We start from the raw sequence: 16,604 nt of genomic DNA, 5'->3' as shown, positions 1-16,604 counted from the left end.
GTACAATTATATATATATATATGTACACACATACACACACACATAGGATGGCCTATGCAACGTGTTACAAGCTTCTAAATCCACAAATATTTAACTAATCGAAAAATTATTCAGGAGAAAGTTGCATATCTTTAAAGGGCCTTTTTACTGAAAATTCGTTCTCGTTTATTCATAAAGGGAGTGAGGAGTGACTTCAGAAATTCGAATAAAACTCTATAATTAATTACATTTTTGGATTTACACGAAAAAACAACAGTTAAATTTTATTTGTAACATTGTTTTGTAAAATGTTTTATCAAAAATTATCGAATATGTGTGTGTTTTTATACGTATTGTTAGACATATATCAGATGTTATATACATATATACTGTAACATTAATAAAAATTTGAAAAATTTTTTTATATTGAGTCTAATAATGATTGTTGATAATTATTAATTATTACGAGTATTCTGTTAAGAATAAAAATGTTAATAAAAATTGCAAATAAGATATAAAGAAAATTTAAAAGAACAATTGCTGAGTATTATGTATTTTTTATCTTATAATGAATTATAAATATTGATCAAGTCTAACATAATTAGATTTACAATAAAGAAGAAATCATTCCTAAAGGCACATCAAAGTTACATATTTTGTAACACTTAAAAATTGGTTACATAAAACTATTCATTAGGATCAACAGATTTGATAAAAACTATTTTAATAAAATTCATCTTGCTAAAGATATCTGTCCCAGAGCAAAAAGAATTTGAAAAAAATTTTGAAAAGTTTTACAATTCTATATAATAAAATAAAAGTTCTGTATAATAGTTTAAATATTTATATAATTAGTTTTAAATGCAAGCAATTATAATATAATTTTATAATCTCATTAAATTTGATCCGTTAATTTTGGTGTCTCACACATTTTCACAAACACACTGTTGGCATATTATAAAGGGTTCACAAGATAACGCATACATAATGCGTATCTAATTTAACACAGTTTTGTGCGTGCATTTGCGTTTGTGTAAGCACATGGCGAATAAACAGCTTCGCCTTGTAAAGAAAGATATTCATTTTTCTTCTCCAAGAATCTTGCTTCTTTCGTCTCATAAAATTTCTAATTTATGTATACGTTAATTTTTTTCAAATTTGTATGTTAAAACGATTGCATTTTGTTTACTCTGGGACACATTTTTTACATCTTTAGTCATAATATAATATATATATATAGAACATGATTCAACAATTAATTATAGACGAATTCTGTTTCTAGTATTTGTCTTCGAGCTTTTTTTTTTATAATTGATGACGATTATCCATCATTAAAAATGAGTGCATCAGCACAACTATTAACTAACGAACATTAGCTTATGTGACTGCATTGATCAGGAACATATGTCTGAAACATTTGTAGAAATAGTAAATTTGTGATTATAAGTGCACACAAAGTAGTCTTCCATGATATAATTGTTAAAACGTGATATTGGAATTTATATTTATAATTCTTCAGTTATCACTTCCTTTGACTAGAAATTAGCTAATAAATATTTAATAAATACTCCTATCTTCACAACTTTAGAGTTGTCAAAAGTTGTTGCCCGGTTTCCATTATCAAAGATTTTACGTGATCCGCATGCATTATTTGATTGCACATTTCAGTACATCGTTGAAACGTTGCCATGTCATCTCTTGGTAAGACGCGATGAAGACTTTTCATAGGTAATGTATGCGGCAAATAATTCAAGATCTCTACAAATTCAAAAAGAGATTATTTTATTATATTATATACTATTTACATATTATGTTTTTATTATAATATTTAACTTACCCTTCATGATCTGCGTGTATAAAAGCTGTAAATCTTGTTGCATCATTGAAGCTGCAATTTTATCCTGTGTTAATTCGATAAGATATTTCCATTCAGTGTCCTTTGTATATTTATCCTGAAACAGAAAGACAAGTGAAATATTCTGGCAAGATTTACGTTTGAATGTAGTATCATATATATATCACAAGTACCTTTGCATATTGTACTACAGCCTGTGGACAATCATCCATCAGAATTGTCGTTACTTCTTCCGTATTCTGAATGCATAAAGTTTTGAGAGATAAGTTACCATCAATATTTTGTGTTTCAAGGAATTGCTTGACCTCGTGCAAACACTCGACAGGTAAAAATTCACACGACAATATAGATTGTAGCTTAAACAATTCTTTGGGTATAATCTTTTCATTTTCGGATGCATTATTAAAATTCGTTAAATCTTTAAAATCGTTCATGTTCAAAATTTTCTGGTAATCTTTAGCATATGGTGGCATTTTACTCAAATAACTGGGTCGATACTTGACGAACATGAAGTACTCCTTATCGTTCTTCTCTTCATCATCTTGCGAATCAGTTTTATACACTTTCGTTTGAGTTAATTTACCTAAATACGATCGCACTAACAACTTGAACGCTTCGACGAGAGCAAAGTCTGAGCGTATTTGATTTTTATTTATGACTGACGGCCACTCAATCATGGACTTTGAGCTGAAATAATCGTGTAGATATTTCTCGAGAAAAACTTGTAACGTAGCTGCAGCATTGTGTCCATCTCTTCCAACTCGTGACGGTAAATATTCCAGGAATACCTGTATGATTTGATGCAACGACAACGCACCTTCGTCTTCTATTATCTGTATGAGAATATCTGCAAAAGTGGTATTCTTTATGAGCATCAAAGTACCGGCAAAATCCGAGAAAGTGGGGACCATAGGGCTCCTCTTTTTCATTGCAGTTATATCGAACAGCAATTCCCAGCGCGCCAGGATAATCTGCTTAATACATTGCACAGAAACTGGTTCCAGCACTCGCTCTGCTTGTTCCTGCTTGTCGGCCTGGATGTACAAGAGTGCCAAAGCAAGTTTGACAGTGTCGTCGGTCTCATGAGTCAACAGAAGATTTATTAATTTCTCAGTAGCGTATTCCCTCAATACAGGACTGCCAAAAATCAGTTTCAACAGATCTTCCTTCTCCAGTTTACAAATGATTTCTATAATATTATACCCTTGGAAGAGCGCGTCCGCCTCGGATCCGTTTTTCATCGTGAAAAGCGCATCCATCAAGAAAGTTAAAAGTCCAGGTGCGTCCTGACTGCATTTTCTAGACAACACTTCCGAAGGCTTCAACCCAGACATCTTGTAATAGGGAATACACAAATCCCAGTCCGATTCAATCTCCGATCGTATGTAATAATCTGCGAGTAATGCGCAAGATTGATTATAGAGATTTTTCAATTTAAGATCATTTTTATGTGTCGCGTCGTCGAATTCTTCGTTATCTAAATCGTTGTAAGATACATCTTTTGCCAAACGTATCAAAGTATGTGCTTCTCCCAGCAAATGTCGATAAGTACTTGGACTAGATGATTTATGATTCTTTGCTGCATTCAAGATATCGAAATATACATTCTCAAGTTTAGGTAGATTTAGAGAGTACATGGTCCAAGAACTGTCAGCCTTAGCCAACAATACTATGTAAGTTTTTGTATGCAATAGTTTTTGTATCCCTAGGAACGGCCTCAAACCGATTAGACTTACTGGTTCAGCAGCACTGGGACAAGTTGCTCTAACGCCGTCTATGCAATTTGAAAGTTTTGCAATATGATGAGAAAGACGTAATGTGTAGGACTCGAGACCAGCCTCGGTCAATGCATGAAGTATTGTATGTTCCAACGCTACATGATGAACAGGTGCAGTAAATGGATAAGTAGTCAGACACGTCGCATCCAGGGAACTATTGCTCGCTGCCGAAAAGTGGTACAAGTATCCCTCCTGTGTAGTACAAATGAAACAACTCACACCCTGCAAATATCTGTACTTGTTAGATTTCAACATGGATTTTTTCACGCCAGTAATGTTACATTCTCTCTTCATATATAATGGTTTCAATACTAGACATCTAAAGATATCTAGAATTCCGTCTATCTTGACATTATTATTGCCAACGTTGATTTTCAGACATAACAAATTTTTTATTATGTAATTTTCAGACCAACCTATGTCAGGCGAGGTTGTCTTGATGAAAATTCTTATATCCGTTGAATTTAAGACAAAGGGGCTGAGAGCGTGACCTGGTCCAGCCCTTTCTGAACTTATTAATGGCAAATTCACTGTGAATGATTGCGAAGTGGGATCGATAATCCCATGCGTTATTAGTCTATGCATCTCATCTTTCTCGTTGCATATCAAGTGTTCCCAGTCTATGAAATCCTTATTATTACTTGGCTTTGTTCTGTTGAAATCAGCAATTTCTAATTTATACCATGTATTTCCTTTTGTGCTTTTATGCTTTTTATCCTTGGATTTTACATTGGTCACTACTGTCTCATTATTTTCAGATGTCATGTGTTGATAATCTTGATCTATAGACTTGCGCTTTGTATTTGTTCCTTGTAATGATATATCTTCATTTCCAAGACTATTTTCTACCAGAGATGAGTCTGTAGATATGGATGTCTTATCAACGGAAGAAGAATTTGTAGAAGTTAAAGAGCTAAGTTGATCAATATCTTCGTACATTGAATTTGTGAGACGAAAAACAGATAAATTTATATTATCCATAATTGCTATAAAATCTTCTACAATTTCCATGTGTGTTGGTGCGAATGAAAATCCCAAAGACCATGGTCTAGGCTCAAAGTCTATGAATTTCATTTTTGATACTTGTTGCGTTTCAATTTTAAACTCGTGTAAAATAGCACTGTTTCCTGAGGCTACCAATAAATTACCAGTGCTCTGACAGCAGGCGATCAATGTAGGTTGCATATTTAGAGGTAACTCTATCATCTCCAAACTATTCAAAGGTCGATTCAAACTTGGAGTAACACGTCCGGCGATCCTGGCTCGCATTGGCTGACTCTGATCCTTCACCGCAGCCCAATTCACATAAATTCTTACAAAATTAGAAGTGACTCTATTCGCATGATTATTGCTCGCAGTGTCTCTGAGATATTTTGATTCCAGTGTCACGATGTAATCTCCCTTAGCGCAATGTACCATTTGATTGATCATGTCTACTGTGGGGAAAACAGTACGCAGTTTAACATCTGAATTCATCAGCTCCCACACTTCCACGCAGTGCGTGGACAGCGCCAGTAGGAGCATCTCTCGCCTCTGGCTGGTAGCCGTGCACGTTGCTGTGGGTTCCTCGATCTGGGTGACATTTTGCCCCTGGAAATTGTGCACTGTTATCACGCGTACCATATTTGCGTCTGTACTTTTTATCGTTTCTTATATTATAGTGTAACACAGCATTATTATACTGTATTTTTATACTTTCGTTGAAGTGTTTTCGTTTCGTTGACAATTACATATAAGCGTCATTATAACTGACCATTTATGTCGATGTTTGCAAAATGTGTATCAAAAGTATTGCATGCACGTAAGTATAAATAAAATATGACTTTCAGCGGATTCTATGAAGAAAGTGACAATCCTTCGGATGCTCCTCCGGGAAGCTTCAGGTTAACGAAGCTTGCAGGTGCGTCATTCATTGACATTCCCACAATCTATGCACTGTAAATCAGCGTAAATATGACACTAGGAGGATAGACGTATCGCATTAATAAGCAGGGTTATGTCGCGATGATTTCCAACAACCGGCATCATATTCGGGATGCTTCGTTCTTGATAAGATGTAATTCGAACAAACAATTATTAGAAGGAAGACAGACTTGTCAGATGTCAGATGCAGTCGGTTTGACGTTAATCAACATGGCGCGCTTGCGCGCAACGGGCTTGACAAGTAGGTTAGGCTAGGTCAAGCGTCAAGCTGAGTCGATGACGGGCCAAACGTCAAACATCGATATAACATTATTGTTTGAAGGTATTTAGTTCCGGATAAATATGCTTGGATTTTGCACTGGTGTTGAGAGCTCAATGTAGTAATATAAGTAAATACTATAGAGATGTAGAAATTATATGGTTTCATATTTATACATTAAAATCTGCGCACGACACGTTCTGTAATATGTAATACAAAATAGAATAAGCGTTTTTCTTGAAACTGAAACATGTTTTATTTTTATTTTATTTTTCTCAAACTTTCTCAAATTTGAAAAAAATGAATATATATGTATTCTACTCTTTACTTTTTTTCGTTTTATTTCCCTATTAAGACTAAAATATTTTATCTGCAAAATGCTATATTTAAAATTAAAAAAAAATTAAAATCAAGAATTATGAAAAAGTAGAATGTAGTCATTAATATATTAATTTAATTTAATACATCAAAAAAGAAATATATGCTACGCCAATGAACAGATAACAAACATATGTTTACGCCAATCAAAAACTGCGTAGAATATTCGCAGTCATGTGATAACAGAGGTAACTGTGAATTGTGCAAATTTACTTAAAAAATATATAAGAAAAAAAGTTATAGCGATAATTGTTTACAATTTTAAATTATGTAAAAAACATATATATAAATAAAAGATTCACTAATATTTGGTTACGCGTGTGCGTGATATGTAAGGTTCTAATGGAATACACTTAAATGTTGAATGGATAATGTAAAAGAAAAAGATTAGATATCACGTTATTGTATTACTCATAATAATGTATTACTCATATCTGTATCGTTACAGTTTTAGTGGGTGTTTATTGCACATATGTTCAAGAGAAATACGCCTTTTTACAACAATAAGAGTGGACACACCGAGCTGACATTAATTTCATCGTCTATTGTGTTTGGTCGAGCACAGTATTTTACCATTATTTAACAGTCATGGCATTACCATCGACATTGAAAACGTTGTTTAAGTATGTTTTGTTTCATATTTTAATTTTATAAGAGTGCATTTGTAAAAAGATTTGCATGGATTTGATTGATTAAATATATTTTGTAGTTTTTTTTTTGCTCTTAACTCTTATTTTAAATTTTTATAGCTATATAGATGAACATAAGCAGGAATATATAAATAATTTGAAAGAAGCAGTAGCTATTAAATCTGTGTCAGCATGGCCAGATCATAGAAGTGAAATAATAAAAATGATGAAATGGGCAGAACTGAAATTGAAAAATCTTGGTGCAACTACAGAATTGGTTGACGTAGGCAAACAAACTCTTCCTGATGGTAGCGAGATTCCGTTACCTCCTGTACTACTTGGAGATCTTGGATCTGATCCAAAGAAGAAAACTGTGGTTTTGTACGGACATTTGGATGTACAACCAGCATTAAAAGAAGATGGTTGGAATACTGAACCTTTTATTCTTACTGAAAAAGATGGAAAACTTTTTGGACGAGGTAGTACGGATGATAAAGGACCTGTTCTATGTTGGATACATGCGTTGCAAGCTTACAAAGCAACTGCAATTGATATTCCTGTTAATCTCAAGGTATTTTCTAATAAGATATTTGAAAATATTCAACTTAATATTATATCAATTAATATTTCTTTTATGATATTATCTTTGCATATATACTAAGTCTTTTTGGAACTTTTCCATAGTTTGTCTTTGAGGGAATGGAAGAAAGTGGAAGTGAAGGTTTAGATGAACTCCTTTGGGCAAAAAAAAATAGCTTCCTAAAGAATGTAGATTATGTCTGCATATCTGATAATTACTGGCTGGGTACTAAAAAACCATGTATTACTTATGGTCTGCGAGGGATTTGCTATTTTCTCATAGAAGTCACTTGTGCTGCCAAGGATTTACACAGTGGTACCTTTGGTGGATGTGTACACGAAGCCATGGCAGATCTGATTTACTTAATGAATACCCTGGTTGATGTTAATGGTCATATTTTGGTAGATGGTATTTATGATAATGTAACTAAAATAACAGAAGTTGAATTGGCCAGTTATAAGGATATAGATTTTGATGTGGCTGAATTTAAGGAAACAATTGGAACTGAGCAATTGTTACACAAAGAAGATAAGGTATTTATATATATGTTTTCTTTTGTTTTTACATATTTTATATATATTTAGAAACATGTTGATGTTCCAATTTGTATCTATTCCTGTAGATTCAACTTTTGATGCATCGTTGGAGGCAACCCAGTTTGTCCCTTCATGGGATACAGGGTGCTTTTAGTGAGCCAGGAGCGAAAACGGTAATTCCGAGCAAAGTTATTGGCAAGTTTTCAATCAGAATAGTACCTCATATGACTCCAGAGGAAACAACTGAAAAAGTAATTGCATACATCAATAAAAAATGGCAAGCCAGAGGTAGCCCGAATATCATGAATGTAAGCATGTATCACGGCGGAAAACCATGGTCTGAGAATCCTGAACATCCGAATTACGTGGCCGGCCGGAAAGCTACTCAACATGTTTACAATGTGGAGCCCGATCTCTCTCGCGAAGGCGGGTCAATTCCAGTTACTCTCACATTCCAGGAAGTTACTGGTAAAAATGTACTGCTCTTACCGGTTGGACAGGGCGATGATGGTGCACATTCTCAAAACGAAAAATTGAATGTACATAATTACATCCAAGGGGTAAGCATTGAATTCACGTTTTTAAAGAAATCGACTAATTCTGAATATTTTCATTATATAAAACTGTAAGCATTATATAATTGATTTTATTCCTATTTGCAGACAAAATTACTTGGAGCTTACTTATATGAGGTAGCTCAAGTGTAATACTTTGTTGATGAAACTTGTTTGTCAAGGATGAGTTTTATGATATATAACAAACTGGAGCCTGATGTTCTCTGTCATGTTCAGATGTGCAAATTTAATTATGAGTGTAAAACACTGTATTATATTTTTAAATGATTTTTCTTTATGGAAGTTTTTAAGGTTTATGTACAAGATACTTGGTTAAAAAAAAATATATATATACATATATATATTTCTAAAACAAATTGTTTTTATATAAAATCTCATCTTATGTATCACTTTCTAATCTTGAGTACCCAAGCTGGTTGTCCTCTGTATGCGTTAACAGGTAAATATATTTCTAATTTATCATCGGACTGCTTCCACTAAAATTTATATATAAAGTTATTTTATTACATTCTTTATATTAACTAGACAAAGACAAGAACATACTTACAGGAATAATTGTCGAATAGCCAAGTAATTGTATTTGGGAATTTTTTGAAATTTTAAGTGAACCTAATAATAAAATATTATCTTCTGGCCATTCTAAAATTGAGGCATATAGTTGTTCTTCATTTTTACTTTGTGTGTACCAAGTGCTTCCTGTTAAAGTATCATTCTGTACAGACCAAGGCTTAGTATCATAAATAGCTTCTCCATTAACTGCTAGCCAAGCACCTAAAAAAAAAAAAAAACGTTTACTTATACATAAGAGATTATCAGAAAATCAATATCTAATTTCATGTATGTAGGTACTAGTAAATAATATGATAAGATACGGCAGATACATATTTACCCATTCCACGCAGTCTTTCTTCAAATATTGGTGAGATTATGCCATCTTTTGTTGGTCCAACATTCATCAGTAAGTTTCCACCACAGCTTACAGTGATTACTAATTCTTTCACTAAGCCTGCTAATGTAAAGTATTCAGATAAAACAGCATTTCTACGAAATCCCCAAGACTTTTTATCAATAGTCATACAGTTTTCCCATTTGTGTGAGAGAAGTACACCTAAAAAGAGTAAAATCTTGTTAAAAAATATATAATTAATCAAATATGTAATATAATTAAATAATATAAATAAAATGTGATTAATCAACTTTTATTTAATAATATCTATTTCTTAACTTAAATTATTATATATATATATATAGAGTATATATTTTAAATTTTATTTACCAGGATTAAAACGATCAGTACATGTAAAGAAACCACCGTGATGGCATGGCATATTGCTGCCCCATCTATCATTCACTACGACTGTGTCCTTCACAGGACTTTCATTGTATAACCATGTTAAAAATTCCTTTGATTTCCAATAAGAGTCTGATGCTTCCCAATCTCCATCAGACCAAACTACTTCTGGTTTATAAGTTTCTACTAATTCTTGTAACTCTGGTATTATTTTTTTAGTTACAAATGTATCTGTTGTAAAATTATTTTTTTTATCCGCTAGATAAAGAGGATTATACCATTCGTACATGGAATGATACAAGCCAAATCTTATGTTTGTTTTGCTTCGAATAGCTTCTGCCAGTTCACCTATTTTCAGAAGGAATGTATAAGATTCTTGATATATATTTGATATAAAAAATTTGATTACATTTTTTATACAAATATATAATTATTATATTTTAAATATGTATTACCAATAAGATCTTTTTTAGGTCCTACATCCATAGAATTCCAACTGAATGAGTATTTTGATGGCCACAATGTATATCCTTCATGATGTTTACTTGTCAGTACAAGATATTTTGCACCTGATGCTTTAAATAATTCAGCCCACTCAGATGCATTGAAAAATTCAGCGGTAAAATCACGTGCAAAGTCTTGATAGGTAAAATTTGGAGGATACCTTTGTTTCATAAAATCATGATATTTTGTACTTATAATCTCCTCTGCAATATTATACAAAAAATATACATAAGAATATATAATTATCACACATGTATACATATATTGAAATATTGAATAAAAGTAAATATATGAAACAGAATATAGAATATATAAAATATATGAAAGCATTCAACCTTTCCAATTGTTCCAAAACCATTCTGAGCCAAAGCTAGGTACGCTGAATACACCCCAGTGAATAAATATTCCAAATTTTGCTTCATCGTACCAAGATGGAAGCGGTCTACTGTCTAGACTGGACCAAGTTGGAACATATTTGGATGTTTTTCTTAAAAGTAGCACAAAGTTGTCTTCATCCGTTTTTGCTACCACGTTAATGTACGCCTCCACTGATACACAAACAATCAGCACAGTACACAAAATATGTACAAACAGCATCATCATTCTATGAGCAAAAGACTTCTAATGAAAATAGTGAATGTCGAATGTGTCTTTTATATCATTGGTATATTATTTTAAGATTAGATTAGATCAACAGTATTTTTTGCAGACAAAGATCATATTAAACGAGCATTCATAATCTGTGCATATAATTTTTTGTACATGCATTTTTAATAGAATATATCATTTCACAAAAAGGCATTTTTGAAAAAGAGAAAGCTTAGAGTATGTTTGTTTATTACTGTTATCTTAGTACATATTTAGGCAAAAACCATCAGTTCATTTTTTTAATCTTTGTAATTTATAAATTGAAAATATATGAAAATTCAGATTGGAGAATATATATATATAAATAAATTTAAAATTTTGACAAATTCATGTATTCCAAATTGACAATTGTGTAAATTTTATAATTAATTAATTTTAATCTCTATATATAATTATAAAAAATATTAAAGTAACATTTTTATCTCATAATATTGATATAATGTTATTTCTTCATCGATTACATTATCTTTAATCGGTTGTATGACATAATCATGTGCAAATTTTCTTTCCTTTTCATTCGGCATTTATCTGCATATCTAATGTTTATATATGTATTTTCTATATGTGTATACATACATACATATATATATAAATATCATGTAAACGTAAATAACTTGATATGTAATCTAGTGTAGAGATAGACAGATAAGAAAAGTTGTTTATATTATCCATTACTCTTATGTCAAAAGTGATACGTTCGTTACATTCTGTAAAATTTTTGTCTTCTTGTTCTTTTCGAATAGATATCTATCTTTTGTTGCGACACATTCTTTAGCATTTTTTATAATTCTACATATATATGTTACACATGCAAATATCCAACAGTTGAATATACAGTTGAATATACAGTTGTATGAGCGAGAAATGGAAAGAGGAGAAGGAGAAATGGATAGATAATAATACATATATAGGGTGTTCGAAAAGTATATATACATTTATTTTAAATATAAAAAAAAATTATCAAAACACTATATATTAGAAAATTAATCTTTTTTCATACAAAATGTTATATGTGATATTTACAAACATATACAAACTTGTCTCTCGTTTAATCTTGTTATCAAACGAACAATAAACAAGCCTTACTCTAATCTTGTTATCAAAAATCTTCTTCAACTCTCCTGATATGCCTTTGATGAAAAAGGATTAATTTGTCAATAACATTTGATAAATGTTTTTTTTTTTTTTATATTTGAAATAGAATAGCATATTTACTTTCCGAACACCCTGTATTGTGATATGACCAATCGTATTGTGTGAAATATTTTGCGCGACAATCCTATTGGCTTCTGTAGACGGGACGCGATAACGCTTGTCGCGCGGCAAAAGGCGACGCGATAGCCAATTAATCTTTCGCTCTTGTGGAAAAATTGTAAATTGATTGGTCTTCTATTTGCAGAAGTCATATTTCGCGGCGATGTATCGCGCAATTCGCGAACGGGATTTATCGTGACTTAACATTTTGTTCTCGTCATGAAAACGGGAAGAATTGCAAGAATTTAAATCAAAAGTGCTTTCGTAACTTTCGCTTTCAGTGGAGGAAATTTATTGATAAATAGACGGTTTTACCGGTGTTTTGGAGTAAGACTTTTCTCTCTGTCTCTCTCGAAATATCGTAATTTAATATGGCTTGGTTACCCTTAGAATCGAATTCAGAGGTGAGCGATCTTTTGTCAAGTTGTAACGAATATTCTTCAAGCAATTGATTTTAAATTAGTCATATCTTCTGTTTCAGGTTATGACAAAGGTAAGCGGTTGCCACGTTGATCGATCAACCTTGTCATTTCTTCGTCATCTTTAATTTTGTATACTCATCGATTAATGATATATTTTCCATGAAAGAATATTATCTGATTTTTTTACGCAATTTTAGAATCTATAGGACTTTAGCATATATATATATATATATATATATATATATATATATATATATATATATATATGTGTGTGTGTGTGTGAAATGTCTATTTTTGTAGTTCCTCCACAAGATGGGAGTTCCAAAGAAATGGTCGATCATAGATGTATACAGTTTCGACTCGGATTTGTTAGCAATTATTCCTAGGCCTATCCTTGCCGTTGTGCTTCTTTATCCTGATCCCTCGAAGGTACATATACTAAATGAATCAGAAAGTAAGGTGCCCTGTTTAAATCCAATTTTTATTTATACCTTGTGCATAAATTCAATTTAATATGTTAAAATAAATGCTAATGATGAATTACTCTTTAATGTAGTCTTTGAGAAGATGGATACACTTGTCCCATTTTGGCACAAATTTGAAGATTTTCTCTTGGCGTTTAAAAATTCAGCTCTTGATGTTTGTCATTTTTGAACAGCATTCTGTAGTGCTGCATTATCAAGGAGACAATTTGAAGAAAGGCCTGGACTTCTTATGAATTTTCTTTATATATATATATATATATCAAACTCAGGAATTTTTGTAATCATTTGATTGAAATATTCTGGTGGACATTTTCTCTACAACTCGTATTTGGCTCATCCTGATTTTGATTTATTTGGATTACTGATGAAACATCTTGGAAGAAGATGATTTTTAAATAATACAGATTATGATACAGATGCTGTTCAAGAATGGTTTCAAGTTTAAACATTGAGAGCTTTTTAGAGGATTTTTAAGGATTTTTAGAGAATTTTTAAACTTGTGTCAGAGATAAGACAAGTACATCAATTTTTTCAAGGGCTATATTAAAGTAGTCTTTAGTTTATATAGTCAAAGTTCTGCGATATTTTTGATAGTTGTGGAAAAATAAAAATTTGTAACCACCCTTTTTATTCGTGATTTGTAAAATCTATATTGGAGGTCAAAATTTCAATTTTATTCTATTATTTTTGTGAATTTTTCATGAAAATTGATTCTTATTGAAGGGAGAAGCTGTTTTAAAAGAAATTTCGTATTCACGATTTTATATATTTGCGGAAATTATCTCCCGGGAATATGGAACTTTCATTACATTTTAACACAATAAGTTATCCAATTTGTACATAAGTAATAAAACAGGGAACCTTACTTTTTGAGCGATTCTAATACAACATATAGTATATTGAAATGCTGGTTCTATTGATAAAATTTATTTCGCTTTATTTTTAGGTAGAAAAGGCTGAGAAGGAAAAAGAAGAAGTTAAGGACAACAAAAGCGATGCTCCAGAATCTATTTATCATATGAAGCAATGTATTTCAAATGCATGTGGAACAATTGCGTTACTTCATAGTGTGGCTAATAATTTGGATGTGTGAGTATTTATTTAATTGTATATAATCAAGTTTATTGCAAATCACAGATATAAACTGAATAATATGAACAGAAATGTATAAATATATTTTTTTATAGCATACAGTTAGAGGATGGGTTTCTCAAGACATTTTTGGATAAGACCAAAGGACTCTCGTTTGCTGAGCGTGGAGAATATCTAGAAAATGCACAAGAAATTATTGATACTCATATGGAATCTGCCCAGGAAGGACAGACCGAAGTATCTTATCATTTTGTAGTTGAGAATGAGAATTGTCTCTTAAGTCATGAACTCTAAATACACATTTTTTTTTTTCCTTTAGGCACCAACTGAAGATATGGAAGTATACCATCATTTTGTCGCATTTGTACATAAAGATGGCTCTTTGTATGAGCTAGGTATATATATATATATATATATGATTGATTTTTTTTATACCAAATTTTAATAATAACATTAGAAGGTAGTTATTCACCTACAACATTCCAATTGATTTATTACAAGATAATTTCATTAATTCTTTTAATTAGAAATATATGAGATAATTAAAGATAATTAATTGAAGGGTGAAATTTGAAACTACTGATTATTACGCAACAATTCCATTATTTTACTAGAGTTAATCATCACTTTATTTAAAACTTTATGATAATAAAAATTCCATTTTTCCAGACGGCCGAAAACTTTTCCCTATCAATCACGGTCCAACCACACCGGAAACACTTTTGGACGATGCCACTCGTGTATGCAAGGAATTTATGGAGCGCGATCCCACCGAAGTGCGTTTCACAGTGGTTGCCCTCGCTGCTAGCGAATAAGTGACATGTCCAAATGCATTCGCCTTTAAGCCTCTTTTTAAGAGACATCTAAATAATTTATTTTGTATGTTATATACATATGTTATTATGTATGTTCCGCTTCGGCAACGCATTTATCTTCAGTTAAACGATTGCCAGCTTTTTCGACAATATGTAGCACGTCAATGAAAGAAATTTATATATGCAGTTTATTGCACCGTTTTTATTGAAAAAATCCTACAACTGAATCCTCTAGTACGTTTCCTCCGCATGTAGTTTTTATATATGTTAGATTTAATAATATAAAAAATAATGTGTGTAACTTTGATCATCAGAAAAGATGATAAAAATACGAAGCGACATGTGCGCGAGATGCTATATATAAAGATCCCGTTTAAACAAACCGCAGATACCGCGTGTCGGTCAAGGTCTCGAAGCTTTGCGTAACAAAACAAATGTCTGCCAAAACAAGTTCAATATGCAAGTTGGAGTTTATTATAAATTAGCATCGATACAACCTCTCATTTGGCATAGATTTAACACTAATATTAGCATTTGCTTTTGATCATCATCATTTTATATACCTCGTATACGTTTTTGTTTTCATTAATAAAATCTTGATGTTTTACAAACGTCATATTTATCACGTTGATACATTGTGCAATTCGCAGAGATATTAACATTATCATTCAGAATAAATATTAATATTACAAGTAACAAAAAAATGTTTAGAGAAAAATTAATTGTTATGGAAACGGTATGAATTACAATAACCGAATTTTTGTTTCAAAATTGTAAAAAGTTCTTGTGCTTTTCATTTTTATTCATTTATCATTTGTATACATTTATTTATTTATTCATATAATAAATATATATCATTTGACATAAATAAAAGTATATAAAAAGATCCCAAATAACACAAGCTATTCGAAAAGAATTCATTTTTTTGTCACCAATTTTGAGTCCCTTTTGAAATTTTATAAAATGTATTCTATATGTATTTCAAAAGGGACTCGAAATTGGTGACATAAAAATGAATTCTTTTCGAATAGTGTTTTCTGGGATATAATCAGAAAGATTTTTTAGAATAATGTGATATCTTTTTCATAATATATATTATCATCATATTTATTTATAAAAGTTATAGAGGATGTATATATATATATATATATATATATATATATATATATATATATATATATATATATATATTTTGCGTTATCAATTTAATTTCGTAAAAATAATGATTGTGCAGTTTTCATTATAATTAATTCATGTTTTTATTGATTGATGATAATTTACATCTCTGACAAAAAAATAATTTTTGAGTTTTGAATATTTAATTATTTATAACATTCTTACATTTCTTGAAAATATAAGTTTGAAATAATATTTATCGAGAAAATTTTGATCTTTCTTTGAAAAATTGAAAATGATTAGAAGGCTGTCGAGAATACAATAAATTAACACATCGATTCTATAAATATTCGTATAAGTATATAGTTACAAATTAATTGTTAGAACATTTTGTTATCTTTCAAGAGAGTACATGTTAAATCTCTGTTACATATAAAAATGTTTTTATATTGCACAATGTATTATGTATTATCACTGCAAAAACA

The 16,604-nt window shown here is 31.0% G+C and overlaps 4 protein-coding genes across 9 annotated transcripts; 2 read left to right on the top strand and 2 right to left on the bottom strand.

Moving 5' to 3' along the window:
* Positions 1–517: 517 nt before the first annotated feature.
* LOC140674285 (BLOC-2 complex member HPS3) lies at positions 518–5,732 on the bottom strand. Its single transcript, XM_072907720.1, has 4 exons — positions 2,008–5,732; positions 1,817–1,931; positions 1,548–1,737; positions 518–1,387 (listed from the first exon to the last, which is right to left on the bottom strand). The coding sequence occupies exons 1-3, from the start codon at positions 5,233–5,235 to the stop codon at positions 1,556–1,558; spliced, it is 3,525 nt and encodes a 1,174-aa protein (XP_072763821.1). The 5' UTR covers positions 5,236–5,732; the 3' UTR covers positions 518–1,387; positions 1,548–1,555.
* Positions 5,733–5,734: 2 nt separating this feature from the next.
* On the top strand, positions 5,735–9,137 carry Cndp2 (Cytosolic non-specific dipeptidase 2). Of its 4 annotated transcripts, none has more exons than XM_072907770.1 (6): positions 5,735–5,857; positions 6,621–6,795; positions 6,922–7,372; positions 7,486–7,914; positions 8,004–8,477; positions 8,580–9,137. In XM_072907770.1, exons 2-6 carry the CDS (start codon positions 6,761–6,763, stop codon positions 8,622–8,624), a joined length of 1,434 nt encoding a protein of 477 aa, XP_072763871.1. In that variant the 5' UTR covers positions 5,735–5,857; positions 6,621–6,760; the 3' UTR covers positions 8,625–9,137. The 4 variants fall into 4 exon arrangements, with proteins under 4 accessions (XP_072763871.1, XP_072763877.1, XP_072763888.1 ...); XM_072907776.1 differs by lacking the exon at positions 5,735–5,857 and adding an exon at positions 6,227–6,360; XM_072907787.1 differs by lacking the exon at positions 5,735–5,857 and adding an exon at positions 6,367–6,503.
* Fuca (alpha-L-fucosidase) lies at positions 8,818–11,764 on the bottom strand. 3 transcript variants are annotated; one of them, XM_072907764.1, is made up of 7 exons: positions 11,640–11,764; positions 10,623–10,891; positions 10,239–10,490; positions 9,769–10,131; positions 9,382–9,600; positions 9,040–9,263; positions 8,818–8,968 (listed from the first exon to the last, which is right to left on the bottom strand). In XM_072907764.1, the coding sequence occupies exons 1-7, from the start codon at positions 11,711–11,713 to the stop codon at positions 8,879–8,881; spliced, it is 1,491 nt and encodes a 496-aa protein (XP_072763865.1). In that variant the 5' UTR covers positions 11,714–11,764; the 3' UTR covers positions 8,818–8,878. The 3 variants fall into 3 exon arrangements, with proteins under 3 accessions (XP_072763865.1, XP_072763870.1, XP_072763869.1); XM_072907769.1 differs by having other exon boundaries at positions 11,611–11,731; XM_072907768.1 differs by lacking the exon at positions 11,640–11,764 and adding an exon at positions 11,397–11,437.
* Positions 11,765–12,361: 597 nt separating this feature from the next.
* Positions 12,362–15,194, top strand: Uch (Ubiquitin carboxyl-terminal hydrolase). Its single transcript, XM_072907812.1, has 7 exons — positions 12,362–12,593; positions 12,671–12,682; positions 12,912–13,040; positions 14,043–14,185; positions 14,284–14,425; positions 14,508–14,583; positions 14,858–15,194. The coding sequence occupies exons 1-7, from the start codon at positions 12,561–12,563 to the stop codon at positions 15,001–15,003; spliced, it is 681 nt and encodes a 226-aa protein (XP_072763913.1). The 5' UTR covers positions 12,362–12,560; the 3' UTR covers positions 15,004–15,194.
* The last annotated feature ends 1,410 nt before the right edge of the window (positions 15,195–16,604 follow it).

Source organism: Anoplolepis gracilipes, chromosome 2 (genome assembly GCF_047496725.1).
Source record: "Anoplolepis gracilipes chromosome 2, ASM4749672v1, whole genome shotgun sequence".
Taxonomy (NCBI): domain Eukaryota; kingdom Metazoa; phylum Arthropoda; class Insecta; order Hymenoptera; family Formicidae; genus Anoplolepis; species Anoplolepis gracilipes.
The sequence above is the reverse complement of the archived record's forward strand: the minus strand, read 5'-3'. Positions and strand labels throughout refer to the sequence as shown.

What these genes read in the sequence shown, in the direction of transcription:
- Cndp2 (XM_072907770.1), top strand. Translation starts at nt 6,761, where the DNA reads ATGGCATTACCATCGACATTGAAAACGTTGTTTAA. An exon ending in TGTTACACAAAGAAGATAAG is followed by an intron (nt 7,915 to 8,003) that starts GTATTTATATAT and finishes CTATTCCTGTAG; the next exon opens with ATTCAACTTTTGATGCATCG. An exon ending in TACATAATTACATCCAAGGG is followed by an intron (nt 8,478 to 8,579) that starts GTAAGCATTGAA and finishes TCCTATTTGCAG; the next exon opens with ACAAAATTACTTGGAGCTTA.
- Fuca (XM_072907764.1), bottom strand. Translation starts at nt 11,713, where the DNA reads ATGCTAAAGAATGTGTCGCAACAAAAGATAGATATCTATTCGAAAAGA. An exon ending in ACCTAAAAAAGATCTTATTG is followed by an intron (nt 10,132 to 10,238) that starts GTAATACATATT and finishes TTCTGAAAATAG; the next exon opens with GTGAACTGGCAGAAGCTATT. An exon ending in GCTATTCGACAATTATTCCT is followed by an intron (nt 8,969 to 9,039) that starts GTAAGTATGTTC and finishes TATAAATTTTAG; the next exon opens with TGGAAGCAGTCCGATGATAA.
- LOC140674285 (XM_072907720.1), bottom strand. Translation starts at nt 5,235, where the DNA reads ATGGTACGCGTGATAACAGTGCACAATTTCCAGGGGCAAAATGTCACC. An exon ending in CTGTAGTACAATATGCAAAG is followed by an intron (nt 1,932 to 2,007) that starts GTACTTGTGATA and finishes TTTCTGTTTCAG; the next exon opens with GATAAATATACAAAGGACAC. An exon ending in ATACACGCAGATCATGAAGG is followed by an intron (nt 1,738 to 1,816) that starts GTAAGTTAAATA and finishes TTGAATTTGTAG; the next exon opens with AGATCTTGAATTATTTGCCG.
- Uch (XM_072907812.1), top strand. Translation starts at nt 12,561, where the DNA reads ATGGCTTGGTTACCCTTAGAATCGAATTCAGAG. An exon ending in GTGGCTAATAATTTGGATGT is followed by an intron (nt 14,186 to 14,283) that starts GTGAGTATTTAT and finishes ATTTTTTTATAG; the next exon opens with CATACAGTTAGAGGATGGGT. An exon ending in CCCAGGAAGGACAGACCGAA is followed by an intron (nt 14,426 to 14,507) that starts GTATCTTATCAT and finishes TTTTTCCTTTAG; the next exon opens with GCACCAACTGAAGATATGGA.